This window comes from Gigantopelta aegis, chromosome 5, assembly GCF_016097555.1.
Source record: "Gigantopelta aegis isolate Gae_Host chromosome 5, Gae_host_genome, whole genome shotgun sequence".
Classification (NCBI taxonomy): Eukaryota; Metazoa; Mollusca; class Gastropoda; order Neomphalida; family Peltospiridae; genus Gigantopelta; species Gigantopelta aegis.
The window spans coordinates 39,799,630-39,815,630 of record NC_054703.1 but is presented as its reverse complement, the minus strand read 5'-3'; the positions used below and the strand labels follow the sequence as shown (position 1 = coordinate 39,815,630).

At 39.5% G+C, this 16,001-nt stretch overlaps 1 protein-coding gene across 1 annotated transcript in view; it reads right to left on the bottom strand.

The window, feature by feature from the left end:
- Positions 1 to 5,837: 5,837 nt before the first annotated feature.
- The window catches only part of LOC121373768, a 27,219-nt gene continuing 17,055 nt past the window's right edge, over positions 5,838 to 16,001 (bottom strand). The window contains exons 7-8 of the mRNA XM_041500523.1: positions 8,832 to 9,036; positions 5,838 to 6,009 (exon numbers count right to left, since the gene is read on the bottom strand). Of these exons, the coding sequence (XP_041356457.1) occupies positions 5,872 to 6,009; positions 8,832 to 9,036 (343 nt within the window). The 3' untranslated portion in view covers positions 5,838 to 5,871. The remainder of the gene's footprint in view (positions 6,010 to 8,831; positions 9,037 to 16,001) is intronic.

Below are 16,001 nucleotides of genomic sequence, written 5' to 3'. Positions count from 1 at the left end.
ACTTTTACCCAGCTGGAAGATATTGCTTTACTACTACCTATACTGATAACACTGGTCAACAGCCAAAATGCTTCTGAAGCAAATGTAGTATAATTTGACTAATTCGGCACCACTGATAATAAAAATTATGTTTAAAATTGATTAGTAGCTCTACTTTTATAGATACATTGCTGTGTCAGTACGAGTACAAACACGCACATTCAGGCACATCGTAAACCACACTCACGCTCCCTCAGTATTGTTTCAGTACGAGTACAAACACGCACATTCAGGCACATCGTAAACCACACTCACGCTCCCTCAGTATTGTTTCAGTACGAGTACAAACACGCACATTCAGGCACATCGTAAACCACACTCACGCTCCCTCAGTATTGTGTCAGTACGAGTACAAACACGCACATTCAGGCACATCGTAAACCACACTCACGCTCCCTCAGTATCCCTGTTTCAGTACGAGTACAAACACGCACATTCAGGCACATCGTAAACCACACTCACGCTCCCTCAGTATTGTTTCAGTACGAGTACAAACACGCACATTCAGGCACATCGTAAACCACACTCACGCTCCCTCAGTATTGTTTCAGTACGAGTACAAACACGCACATTCAGGCACATCGTAAACCACACTCACGCTCCCTCAGTATTGTTTCAGTACGAGTACAAACACGCACATTCAGGCACATCGTAAACCACACTCACGCTCCCTCAGTATTGTCTCAGTACGAGCGAGGTGGTTGTGTTGTTGAAAGCTCTTTATGATTAGAGGTAAGCTAAAAGTACATTAATTTATATGGATTTACGAGGTGGTTGTGTTGTTGAAAGCTCTTTATTTATCTACTGATTTACATTTTATCTACTGAAAAAAACTTATGGAAACATAAAGCAGTTGTTGAAGTGCATAAACTATGACCAACATCAGTGGCAGGTCTGTGGTGATTTGAAGGTTGTTGCTCTTCTGATGGGTTTGCAGGGAGGATATACAAAATTCTGCTGCTTTCTATGTGAATGGGACAGCCGCGCAAGGAATTTCTACTATGATAAGAAAGATTGGCCACTCCGTCCATCATTGGAGCCTGGGAAGAAAAACGTTCAGCATCCACCACTTGTTGAATCAAGCAAGCAAGATATTGTTACCACCCTTACATATAAAACTGGGCCTCATGAAGAATTTTGTCAAAGCCATGAACAAAACAGATAAGGCTTTCAAGTACCTCACTTCTAAATTTCCCAGATTAAGTGATGCCAAGATAAAGGAGGGTGTTTTTATTGGTCCTCAGATTCGTGAACTTCTTAGAGATATTGAGTTTGACACTGCACTGCGTGGCAAGGAGAAGGCTGCGTGGTAGGCATTCAAATTAGTAGCAACAAGATTTCTAGGAAACGAAAAAGCAGAGAACTACACAGAGTTGGTAGAAAACCTCCTTAAGGCATATAAATGCATGGGATGTAACATGTCACTTAAGATCCATTTTTTGGATTCGCATCTAGATTTCTTTCCATTGAACTGTGGAGCAGTAAGTGACGAGAACGGTGAGCGGTTTCACCAAGATATCTCATCCATGGAGAAACGATACCAAGGCAAATGGAGCCCAGCAATGCTAGCAGACTATTGCTGGACAGTGACACGAGATGTTCCATTTAATACCTACAAACGACAAGCCAAAAAGCGTAGGGTAGACACAGATTAAGGAGTAAACTATGCAGTAATTCCTAGTAATCATTACATAAAACCGAGCAGATGACCTAATCTGGTGAAATAACAAAAAGCATATGATAAACAGCGTAAGTTCTCATTCCATGTCTGAAAATCGTCCATGTACACCATATAATATATGCTTTATGTGATAATAAATAATGAACACAACATACCTCGTTTATCTTTGAAACAATAGCCAAGTAGCAATTTTAATTGTGATATTTGAAATCAACACACCAGAATACATAAGAAATAGCTCATTTAATCTCAGAAGCAGACAACTTTTGAAAAATTGTTAACCAGTGTAACATACATTTTTCAAAAAGTGTCTATGTGTTTTTATGACAACCAGGATCTGGTGTATTCTGACATAAACTTACAACCTCACATAATCTGTTGTTTCTATATTGCAACCTAATATAATGTACACCTCATAAGGCATATATATTGCATACAGTTTTGTACAAATGCATTATGTCATATTAAACAACAAAATGTAAAAAATGTAAAAAACAGTCCTCGGAAAAGCAATCCTCATACTGGCGGTGCCGAAGTATGTAACGAACGTTCTGTAAATTAGGATGTAACGTTCTGTAAATATTTATAGGGAGGGGAAACGATTTTGGCAATTGAGAAAGAATGCTCCCTAAGGGAGAGGTTATTAATGCACGCCCCCACTATTTAACTGCAAGAAGACTGTTTTAAAAGCCACGACTCGATACGGTGATATCGTTTGTCCGCACTATAGATACCGCTTTGTGTTGGCTTGATCAATAACACAAAACGTCTTAATGTGCTGAGTCCATTAGTTTTGCAATACATTTGTCCCACGTGTATGTGTGTACACACACACAGACACACACACACACACACAATGTGTTTGCGTAGTATTTTTAATCGAAATGTAATGTAAATATATTGTAAAGACTCGATTAAAACTGATAGTAAATATCTATTTGATCAAATGTAAATACAATGTAAAGTGTCAATTGACAATAAATGTGTATTATCTAAAATGCAAATATACTGTAAAGTACCGATTAAAACTGACAATAAATGTGTATTATCTAAAATGCAAATATACCGCAAAGTACCGATTAAAACTGATAGTAAATGTGTATTATGTAAAATGCAAATATACCGTAAAGTACCGATTAAAACTGATAATAAATGTGTATTATCTAAAACGCAAATATACCGTAAAGTACCGATTAAAACTGATAATAAATGTGTATTTGATCGAACGTAAATAGCGCGTAAATGACATTATAAAATGCTGATTACACAGGTGAAAAGTAATGAGAAATGCGTATTCCATCAAATGTATACACTGTTAAGTGCAGATTAAAACTGATAATAAATGTGTATTTTATCGAATGCAAATAGACTGTAAAGAACCACACCATCGGGGGTGAGTGGGGGTGGTTGATCGATCTCGTGAGTCACCAATGACAAAGTGTTTAGTAGCGACGAAAGATAAAATGGAGAAAAGGTAGGAGATATCAGAGGCGGATCTAGGGGAGCAACAGTTATAATTTTATTATATATTAATTTTGACCCCCTCCAAACCTCCCCCAAAGTTCCCTTGGCATTCCGGCTCATGTCACTGGGGCCCCCTAAATCGATTTTCTGGATCCGCCACTGGAAAGGAAATAACAGAGAACAAAATGAAGGTGGAAATTTTAAAACGTTTGAAGGGAAAGATTTCTACATATTACTGAACTATACCTATGAATAAATGTGTGACTATATATGCGGGGGAGGGGTGTGGGGGTGGGGGGGTGTGGGGGGGCGTGGGGGGTGGTTCGATCATATGAGCTACCAATATTTAATTATATTTAGTTTGATAGTGATGAAAGAAAGAAGAATAAAGTAAAGCAAAGAAGAAAAGACTAGAGAACAAAACACAGGGGAGTTGACAAGGTATAGACGGGAAAGGTTTGTATACCGGGAGGAATATTTCACTAAAACTACAGGGTTTAAAAATATACGTTTACATAATGATGGAAAAAACAACAACAACAACAACAATAAACAACAAACAATGCTATCATTTCACAAAGTATTTTAATTTCGCACATTACAGTTTTAAACTATATATCGTTGTAAACGAATGTCCAGTGTTTACACAATACACATTTACATTGTCTCTAGGTTCATCAGTTATGAAACCTTGAAATTAAAGGGACATTCTTGAGTTTGCTGCATTGTAAGATGTTTCCGACTAATACAATATTTCTACGATTAAACTTACATATTAAATATATTTTCTTATTTAGAATATCAGTGTCTGTATTTTCCATATGTTTCTGGTCGTCTTAATTTTTGTAAGTATGCTAAACTGGATTTTGTCTTCAAATAATTTTGTACGTAAAAAAAGAGAGTATATTTTAGGAAATAAAATGAAATTTAACGTAGTACACATATTAGAACGATCAGAAACACGTTTAATATACAGCCACTAATATTTTTATGCAGAAAAATATATTAGATGTAATTAAATCATCAAAAACATCTGTTAGTCGATAACATCTTAAAAATTGCAGCAAACTCAGGAATGTCCCTTTAAGTATGTGTTTTTAAATCCAGTTAATAATGACTTGGTGCGGGTCCGATGATCAGTACTAGTGGTGTTCACCCCTATTTCAAAATTAGTTTTTTTAATAGGGCAGATCTTGTTTGATTGTAATTTAAAGTTTGTTTTGTTTAATGACACCAATAGAGCACATTGATGAATTTATCATCGGCCACTGGATGTAAAACATTTGGTAATTCTGACTCGTTATCAGGGGAAAACCGCATGCAGCAAGGGATCTTTTATATGCACTTTACCACAGACAGGATAGCACATACCATAATCTTTGATCGGGTATCTGAAGGAGAGATCGTAAGTATAGACATTAAACCTGACTGATGGGGAGGGCGTGAGGTGGAGGTGTGACCCCTCCCTGTTTTATCGCTACGGGTATCTGAAGGAGAGATCGTAAGTATAGACATTAAACCTGATTTATGGGGAGCGCGTGTGGTGGAGGTGTGACCCCTCCCTGTTTTATCGTTACGGGTATCTGAAGGATAGATCGTAAGTATAGACATTAAACCTGACTTATGTGGAGGGCGTGGGGTGGAGGTGTGACCCCTCCCCGTTTTATCGCTACGGGTATCTGAAGGAGAGATCGTAAGTATAGACATTAAACCTGACTTATGGGGAGGGCGTGGGGGTGGGGGGCTGAGTTCTCCCTGTTTTATTGCTACGGGTACCTGAAGGAGAGATCGTAAGTATAGACATTAAACCTGACTTATGGGGAGGGCGTGGGGTGGAGGTGTGACCCCTCCCCGTGGGGGTGGAGATCGGTAGACATTAAACCTGGGGGCTGAGTTCTCCCTGTTTTATTGCTACGGGTACCTGAAGGAGAGATCGTAAGTATAGACATTAAACCTGACTTATGGGGAGGGCGTGGGGTGGAGGTGTGACCCCTCCCTGTTTTATCGCTACGGGTATCTGAAGGAGAGATCGTAAGTATAGACATTAAACCTGACTGATGGGGAGGGCGTGAGGTGGAGGTGTGACCCCTCCCTGTTTTATCGCTACGGGTATCTGAAGGAGAGATCGTAAGTATAGACATTAAACCTGATTTATGGGGAGCGCGTGTGGTGGAGGTGTGACCCCTCCCTGTTTTATCGTTACGGGTATCTGAAGGATAGATCGTAAGTATAGACATTAAACCTGACTTATGTGGAGGGCGTGGGGTGGAGGTGTGACCCCTCCCCGTTTTATCGCTGCGGGTATCTGAAGGAGAGATCGTAAGTATATACATTAAACCTGACTTATGGGGAGGGCGTGTGGTGGAGGTGTGACCCCTCCCCGTTTTATCGCTACGGATATCTGAAGGAGAGATCGTAAGTATAGACATTAAACCTGACTTATGGGGAGGGCGTGTGGTGGAGGTGTGAACCCTCCCCATTTTAACTCTCCGGGTATTTGAAAGAGAGCTCATAATTATAGACATTAAACGTGACTTATTGGGAGGGAGTGGGGGTTGGTGGGTGGATCTGAACCCTCCCTGTTTTAACTGTACGGGTATCTGAAAGAGAGTTCGTAAACATAGACATTAAACCTGACTTATGGGGTTGGGAGGAGGTCTACGTTCTCCCTGTTTTAACTCTCTGACTTATGAGAGCTGGTTTGAGTCCGGGTATCTGAAATTGAGCTCGTAAATATAGACATTAGCCCTGACTTCAACACTTGTTATTTCTTCAATAGGCGTTGCCGCCGTGAAGTCGTAGAACGGGACGCCGTCCACGATAATCTGCAATACGAAAAACAACACTAATCAATAACTGTGAATTGCAATTTTTAAAATCATTAAAGGGACATTCCTGAGTTTGCTGCATTGTAACATGTTTCCGACTAATAAAATATTTCTACGATTAAATTTACTTATTAAATATATTTTCTTATTTAGAATATCAGTATCTGTATATTCAATGTGTTTCTGGAAATCTTAATATTTGTAAGAAGCTAAAACTGGATTTTGTGTTTAAAAACTATTTTAGGAAATAAAATTAAATTTACCCTAGTACACATATTAGAACGATCAGAAACACGTTTAATATATAGCCACTAATATTTTATTGTAATTACAATCGTTAAAACGTCTCTGTTAGTCGATAACATCTTAAACATTGCAGCAAACTGAGGACTGTCCCTTTAATGAAAACAATCATATTGACGTACTTGCCTTTGTTTGACACCCACTAGCCGATCTCTATTTTTATGCTCTGTGTTGTAGTGCAGGGCGCACATTAAGTCAATACTTTTCTTAATTTGCAGGGCGAGTTGCTTCCCTCTATTTAGCAAATTTAAAATGGCGGGCAAATTGTTTATGTTGTCGTTGGAAGATTTATTTTGTTAATAATGACTATTTCGGTTGAGAAACAGTTGAAATATGGTGCCACAAATTTTGAATACCAGCTCTATAGAGGGTATGTAACAATATTAGGACGTAGAAAGAACCACACTTTCTACGTCCATTCGGTCTACTGGGTGTTGTTGGACAGATATTCATTCATTCATTCATTCATTCAGAGGACGACCAACCTAACGGAACTATTTTTCCGGAATTTTCTGATATTTTCATTTTTTATGCACGCGAACGCCCTTTTCAAAAGAATAATTTAAAGCACGCGAAAACATCATTTTCATAAAAGTAATTTTAACCAGCGCGAAAAATGTCATGTTTGACATATATTTGCAAAATGACAATACAAATGAGTATATAATTATTTATATGTGAATTGGAACTTCCCTCCCACCCACAAAAACACACCAAAAATCATTAATAGGTTCACAAAACCCCCTTTAAAAACCCACTTTATTAGCACATATTATATTACAGTTTAAGACTCCCACCTACAGATTAACAATAAAGTGACAAACAAACTTGGGACCAGTGTGATGTTTATGTAGATACATAGTCAGATGTGCAGTATTTCATCATGTGCATTTAGTGGAGTTGAACCGATTTGTGGCGAACTGGTTCGGAGACGAAATGTCTGCTACCCACATTAAGACTGGCTGTAGTTCTGCATTACGCTTATATTACTATTAGAGTAACACTTTTGGGGTGCCTATGTAAAGAAAAACAATCGCGTTATTGTTTAACTAACTTGAATAAAATAACATCGGTAGGTATATTAATGTCATCGATGCGTCGTATATTAGTGGTGGCCAAATATTATTTAGTGAAATGTTGCATATGAAAGCCAATGGAATGAAGACAATTGTGGGTTCGGTTTGTTTTGTTTTTGTACGATCGTAGCGTTCTTCTGTAATGTATTCATGTTTTGATCCACGGTGGCAAAATTGCATGCATCGCCATAGAACCGATGCCTGCCCCGTAGGAACATGATGTTTAAAATATCTTTAAAATGAATACATAAACTCCGCGATAATACAAAATACAGATTTTGTTTTTCATATATGGCTTCACTTTACCCGACATTTCCATTGGTCGGCTGTTAACAAAAGACACACGCCTTGGTAATAGCACAACACTAGACAGAAGAACGGGGCTCAGGCTGAAATGTGTGATAAAGATAATTCTAAGAATGTAAAATGTAATAAGAATTAGTTGCTTAAAAACTAATTTGAGTGAATTAAAAAAAACATCCGGATATTTGGCATCAATTCCGAAATTCCGAGTACGTAATGAAAATTCCGGAACGTTTGTTTGGCCTGCATTCATTCATTCATTCATTCATTCATTCATTAATTCATTCATTCATTTATTCATTAATTCACTTACACTTTAAACTAGTTTAACTAAACTGGTAAAACTGGATTATCCGTTGAACGTCAGGAGTGAAGGAAATTACAACGCAACTGCTGAGTTGTCCAACTCCGTCGTGACAGTTGATAGACAGAGAGCAAGAAGGAAAGAGGGAAAGACAACCAGAGAGACAGACACACACGCTGAGAGAGAGAGAGAGAGAGAGAGAGAGAGAGAGAGAGAGAGAGAGAGAGAGAGAGAGAGAGAGAGAGAGAGAGAGAGAGAGAGAGAGAGAGAGAGAGAGAGAGAGAGAGAGAGAGAGAGACACACACAGAGAGATATTTATTGTAACTTATTTTGGTGCTTATATCTAATTAAGGTTCAAGCACGCTGTCCTAGGCACACACCTCAGCTATCTGGGCTGTCTGTCTGGGCTGTGGGTTAATTGTTAGTGGTTAGTGAGAGAGAAGAGGGTGTAGTGGTCTTACACCTACCAATTGATACGTTAAAAGCTCTGGGTGGGAGAGAGAGAGAGAGAGAGAGAGAGAGAGAGAGAGAGAGAGAGAGAGAGAGAGAGAGAGAGAGAGAGAGAGAGAGAGAGAGAGAGAGAGAGAGAGATACACACACAAACACATTGATATACACACACACGCACACACACATACACACAAACACACGCACGCACATACACACAGACACGCACATACACATTCATACACAGACACACACACACATACACACACAGAGACATACACACACAAACACACACACACACACACACACAGAGACATACACACACAAACACACACACACGCACACAGAGAGACACACAGAAAATAAATGTGAACGGCTTTAGATACCTTCAACACATTCGCCTGTCGCCGTATCTGGAGAATGAAGACGACAGATTCATCGAATGGAAACGGGTTTGAGATTCTTTGCTTTCGACCCCATGACAAATCAACCTGATAACTAAAGATCGTGGTACGCACGTCGCCAAGGAAGTCAAATCTCAAATCCATGTACATATTAATGTTCCACATTTTGTTGAAGCTCACAGCCAAACTGAAATGAATTATTTTAATTTTTTTTATATGAAATATAATTATTAAAATGTATATTGACATGATCATCATCATCATCATCATCATCTTCATCACCAATCACCGTCACCGCCGTCACCAGTTCATCACCACCATCACCTCACCACATCATCACCATATAATCACATCCGGCATCATCATAACATCATCATCATCATCATCTTCATCACATCATCACCGTCACCGTCACCGATCACCGTCACCATCACCATCATCAGTACCATCATCACCACCGTCACCCATCATCACCACCATCACCACCGCCACCACATCATCATCATCATCACCACCATCACCCATCATCATAATCACCATCACCACCATCATCATCATCATCCATAATCACGCCCATCACCACCACCATCCACCATCATCATCATCATAAGCAGCAGCATTACCATCATCATCATCATCATCTATCATCCATCACATCATCATTCATCATCATAATCACGAGCTTTTACCATCACCATCATCATCATCATCACCATCACCATCATCATCAGCAGCAGCAGCATCACCACCATCATCATCATCATCATCATCACATCATCATCATCTTCATCATCATCATCACCGTCACCGCCGTCACCATGGTCACCATGGTCACCACCATCATCACATCATCATCATTCACCACCACCACCATCACCACCGTCACCACATCACCATCACAATCATCACCATCATCATCATCATTCACAATCATCACCACCATCATCATCATCATCACCACCATCATCATCATCATCACCATCATAATCATTATCATCATAATCACGACCATCACCACCATCATCATCGTCATCATCAGCATTACCATCATCATCATCATCACCACCATCACCATCATCATCATTATCATCATAATCACGATCATCATCATCATCAGCAGCAGCAGCTTTACCATCATCAGCATCACCACCATCATCATCATCATCACCACCACCACCACCACCATCACCATCATCATCATCATCATTATCATCACCACCATCACCACCATCTTCATCACCATCATCAATAGCTTAATCATAATCATAATAATTCGTCATCTTAAAACGATATAGGGACGTACATACAGTTTAAAGGCTCATATAGATTGAATGCGGTGCGCGCGTATGGTCTGGCTCACCATCAAAAAATCAATCAATAAACCTCCATCAATCATCATCACCATAATCACAAAAAATCAAATCATCACCACCATCACCACCATCTTCATCACCATCATCAATAGCTTATTATTATAATAATCATAATAATTCGTCATCTTAAAACGATATAGGGACTACATATAGATGGATGCGGTGCGCGCTTATGGTCTGGCTAAAAAAAAAAAAAAAAAAAAAAATAAACAAAAAAGAGAAAAGAAATACATTAATTTCAATGAAAACGTCTAGCCTGGATACAAATGAAATATTTCGTTTTCAACTTATTTTTGTGCTCGTATCCAATTAAGGTTCAAGCACGCTGTCCTGGGCTCACACCTCAGTTATCTGGGCTGTCTGTCCAGGACAGGGGGTTTACTTGTTAATTTATTAGTGGTTAGTGGGTGGGAGCCGGTACCTACCAACCTTATATCCGATGGCTTAGCCACGACACCACCGAGGCCGGCACCTTGAAATAATCGAATATGGCGTAAATGCCCAAAACGCAAGCCGTAGTTTGAAGTTTATTTTTGTTTAACTAAACCACTAGAGCACATTACTTTATTGATCATTGACTATTGGATGTCAACCACCTGGTAATTTTGAAAAACAGTCTTAGATAGAAAACCTGCTACATTTTTCCGTCAGTAGCAAGGGATTGTTTATATTTACCATCCCAAAGACAAGGATATCAGATACCACGGTTTTTGATATACCAGCCGTGGTGAACTGGTTGGAACGAGGATTAGCCCAGTAGGCCCACCGACGGGGATCGATCCCAGACCCGCTGCGCATCAAGCGAACGCAGACGCACGAGTTAAAGGTTGTATTTGTTTAACGACACCACTAGAGCACATTGATTAATTAATCATCGGCTATTGGGTGTCAAACATTTGCTAATTCTGACTCGTAGTCATCAGAGGAAACGTTTTCCCATTAGACTATCAACAAGATATCTTTCATATGCACTTTCCCACAGACATGACAGCACATACCACGGCCTTTGACCAGTTGTGGAGCACTGGATGGAACGAGATGAAACTCAATCAGTTGAATGGATCCACCGAGGTGGTTCGACCCTACAACGAAAGTACCTAAGGTGAACACTCAACCGACTGAGCTAAATTCAGTGTATACGAATCTTAAGCCTGTCATACACGACGATATATTTTAGAATCTGTTCAACAAGTTGAGTTTACCGCTTGGTTGGAGGTGTAGGTAAAGCCCTCACGAACATCTCCCAGACGTGGGATACCACATATCAAGGCTTTTGATATACCAGTCGTGGTGCATTGGCTGGAATGAGAACTAGCCCAAAATTTCCACCGACATGGATGGATCCTAGACCGACCGCGCACCAAGCAACAGTATAAATGAAAATATATAAATGAAATATGTTCATTTCGGGAAACCAAAAACTGCCATTATATCACCTTAATTTAACCACGATGAAGGGAAATCAATGTCAACATTCTTGGCAAATTTAGTTTTTGAATTTACAGTTTGTAGCCGCGGGAAATGGTAAGTAGCAACGGATTACAAAACAAAACATATACAGTTTGTAGCCGCGGGAAATGGTAAGTAGCAACGGATTACAAAACAAAACATATACAGTTTGTAGCCGCGGGAAATGGTAAGTAGCAACGGATTACAAAACAAAACATATACAGTTTGTAGCCGCGGGAAATGGTAAGTAGCAACGGATTACAAAACAAAACATATACAGTTTGTAGCCGCAACGGAAATGGTAAGTAGCAACGGATTACAAAACAAAACATATACAGTTTGTAGCCGCGGGAAATGGTAAGTAGCAACGGATTACAAAACAAAACATATACAGTTTGTAGCCGCGGGAAATGGTAAGTAGCAACGGATTACAAAACAAAACATATACAGTTTGTAGCCGCGGGAAATGGTAAGTAGCAACGGATTACAAAACAAAACATATACAGTTTGTAGCCGCGGGAAATGGTAAGTAGCAACGGATTACAAAACAAAACATATACAGTTTGTAGCCGCGGGAAATGGTAAGTAGCAACGGATTACAAAACAAAACATATACAGTTTGTAGCCGCGGGAAATGGTAAGTAGCAACGGATTACAAAACAAAACATATACAGTTTGTAGCCGCGGGAAATGGTAAGTAGCAACGGATTACAAAACAAAACATATACAGTTTGTAGCCGCGGGAAATGGTAAGTAGCAACGGATTACAAAACAAAACATATACAGTTTGTAGCCGCGGGAAATGGTAAGTAGCAACGGATTACAAAACAAAACATATACAGTTTGTAGCCGCGGGAAATGGTAAGTAGCAACGGATTACAAAACAAAACATATACGGATTACAAAACAAAACATATACAGTTTGTAGCCGCGGGAAATGGTAAGTAGCAACGGATTACAAAACAAACATATATAGCAGTTTGTAGCCGCGGGAAATGGTAAGTAGCAACGGATTACAAAACAAAACATATACAGTTTGTAGCCGCGGGAAATGGTAAGTAGCAACGGATTACAAAACAAAACATATACAGTTTGTAGCCGCGGGAAATGGTAAGTAGCAACGGATTACAAAACAAAACATATACAGTTTGTAGCCGCGGGAAATGGTAAGTAGCAACGGATTACAAAACAAAACATATACAGTTTGTAGCCGCGGGAAATGGTAAGTAGCAACGGATTACAAAACAAAACATATACAGTTTGTAGCCGCGGGAAATGGTAAGTAGCAACGGATTACAAAACAAAACATATACAGTTTGTAGCCGCGGGAAATGGTAAGTAGCAACGGATTACAAAACAAAACATATACAGTTTGTAGCCGCGGGAAATGGTAAGTAGCAACGGATTACAAAACAAAACATATACAGTTTGTAGCCGCGGGAAATGGTAAGTAGCAACGGATTACAAAACAAAACATATACAGTTTGTAGCCGCGGGAAATGGTAAGTAGCAACGGATTACAAAACAAAACATATACAGTTTGTAGCCGCGGGAAATGGTAAGTAGCAACGGATTACAAAACAAAACATATACAGTTTGTAGCCGCGGGAAATGGTAAGTAGCAACGGATTACAAAACAAAACATATACAGTTTGTAGCCGCGGGAAATGGTAAGTAGCAACGGATTACAAAACAAAACATATACAGTTTGTAGCCGCGGGAAATGGTAAGTAGCAACGGATTACAAAACAAAACATATACAGTTTGTAGCCGCGGGAAATGGTAAGTAGCAACGGATTACAAAACAAAACATATACAGTTTGTAGCCGCGGGAAATGGTAAGTAGCAACGGATTACAAAACAAAACATATACAGTTTGTAGCCGCGGGAAATGGTAAGTAGCAACGGATTACAAAACAAAACATATACAGTTTGTAGCCGCGGGAAATGGTAAGTAGCAACGGATTACAAAACAAAACATATACAGTTTGTAGCCGCGGGAAATGGTAAGTAGCAACGGATTACAAAACAAAACATATACAGTTTGTAGCCGCGGGAAATGGTAAGTAGCAACGGATTACAAAACAAAACATATACAGTTTGTAGCCGCGGGAAATGGTAAGTAGCAACGGATTACAAAACAAAACATATACAGTTTGTAGCCGCGGGAAATGGTAAGTAGCAACGGATTACAAAACAAAACATATACAGTTTGTAGCCGCGGGAAATGGTAAGTAGCAACGGATTACAAAACAAAACATATACAGTTTGTAGCCGCGGGAAATGGTAAGTAGCAACGGATATACAGTTTGTAGCCGCGGGAAATGGTAAGTAGCAAAAACATATACAGTTTGTAGCCGCGGGAAATGGTAAGTAGCAACGGATTACAAAACAAAACATATACAGTTTGTAGCCGCGGGAAATGGTAAGTAGCAACGGATTACAATCGATAAAAGTCAATAATAAATGTATACTACATGCATAGCAATAACACAATGACATGAGGCGGAATGCCAAGGGAACTTTGGGGGAGGTTTGGAGGGGGATCGCCCCCCTTCATCAATACATTTATAACTGTCGCAAAATTTAGGGGGGGGGGCAGGCCCCTAGTCCCCCTAGATTCGCCTCTGATTTTCAGTAAAATAAATGCGACGCCAGACAAGGGCGATAGTGTAACGAGCGTCGCCATTGTTTTACTTACAATTGTGAATGTTTTGCTACTTTAACAATATTTGACCTATTGCCTTAAAGCCACAGACCCTAGTTTCAACCCGTATCAATGGACGCTAAGTTTGGTTAAGTTACAAACCTGTAACACATTTGTATAACGTTACAAGCCGCAGACCCTAGTTTCAACCCATATCAATGGACGCTAAGTTTGGTTAAGTTACAAACCTGTAACACATTTGTATAACGTTACAAGCCGCAGACCCTAGTTTCAACCCGTATCAATGGACGCTAAGTTTGGTTAAGTTACAAACCTGTAACACATTTGTATAACGTTACAAGCCGCAGACCCTAGTTTCAACCCGTATCAATGGACGCTAAGTTTGGTTAAGTTACAAACCTGTAGCACATTTGTATAACGTTACAAGCCGCAGACCCTAGTTTCCACCCATATGAATGGACGCTAATTTTGGTTAAGTTACAAACCTGTAACACATTTGTATAACGTTACAAGCCGCAGACCCTAGTTTCAACCCGTATCAATGGACGCTAAGTTTGGTTAAGTTACAAACCTGTAACACATTTGTATAACGTTGCAAGTGAGTGAAACAACAGTCTGTGACGTTGTGACTAAAACAGGACTCCATAACTGTTATTTCTCAGAGGCACGTGCGTTTTTAAAAAATATGAAAAATGCATTTTGCGGTATTAGAAACATCAGGATGACCAGAAAAACTTCGGTTGTATATGGAAATGGATTATCTAAACAATAAAATATATGTAATGTTTGATTTCAGTGATCATAAACGGCTTTAATAGTGAAAAATATGCCTTAGTGTTTAAAAATTTAAGTATGTCCTTTTAACATTTTCCCTGCAGGTGGCAAATATCCACATAGAAATGGGTGTGGAATATCAAACTTACAGTCCACATACTTTTTGTTTAATAATACAGTTATCTAGTCGCTACTGTCCGGTAGCTACTGTCCGGTGTTTAGTAAGACGCAATTCATGTAAACGTCATGACGACATATATGAAAAAGAGATCTCGTGGTCGCCATCTTAGGTCGAACACGAGGTACTGTAGTTGTTGTAGCCCTGTGCTATCCACTGAATAAAAACCATCATAAATAGCATGTCGTTAGTTACATTCTGTGATTGTTAAACATAAAACTGAACTGTACACTTTCATGTTTATACAATTCCATATTCAAGTTTCGAGTTTTATTTTGTTGTGTTTGTGTGTGTGTGTGTTGAATGTGTTGAGTGTGTGTTTGTGTGTGTGTATGTGTGTGTCTGTGTCTGTGTGTGTGTGTCTGTGTGTGTGTGTGTGTGTGTGTGTGTGTGTGTGTGTATGTGTATTTGTTGTGTGTGGGTGTATGTGTGTTTTTGGGTTGTTTTTTTGGGGTTTTTTTAGGGGGGGGGGGGGCACCCGATATAATAACTAAAAATAGAGAGGTATGAATTGGTCAGGACTTTGTGGTACGTCAATTCACCTGATTTCTCCATTCCACCCGTTTACATTCCCCATCTGGTCCCATCCACTGTCCGCTAGAGTTGCACATCACCGATTGGTTATTCCCAAAGAACTGGAAGTACTGGTCGCACTTGACAACACCCGAGCTGTTTATAAAGGTGGACGGAGACTCGAGGTAGCCATCATG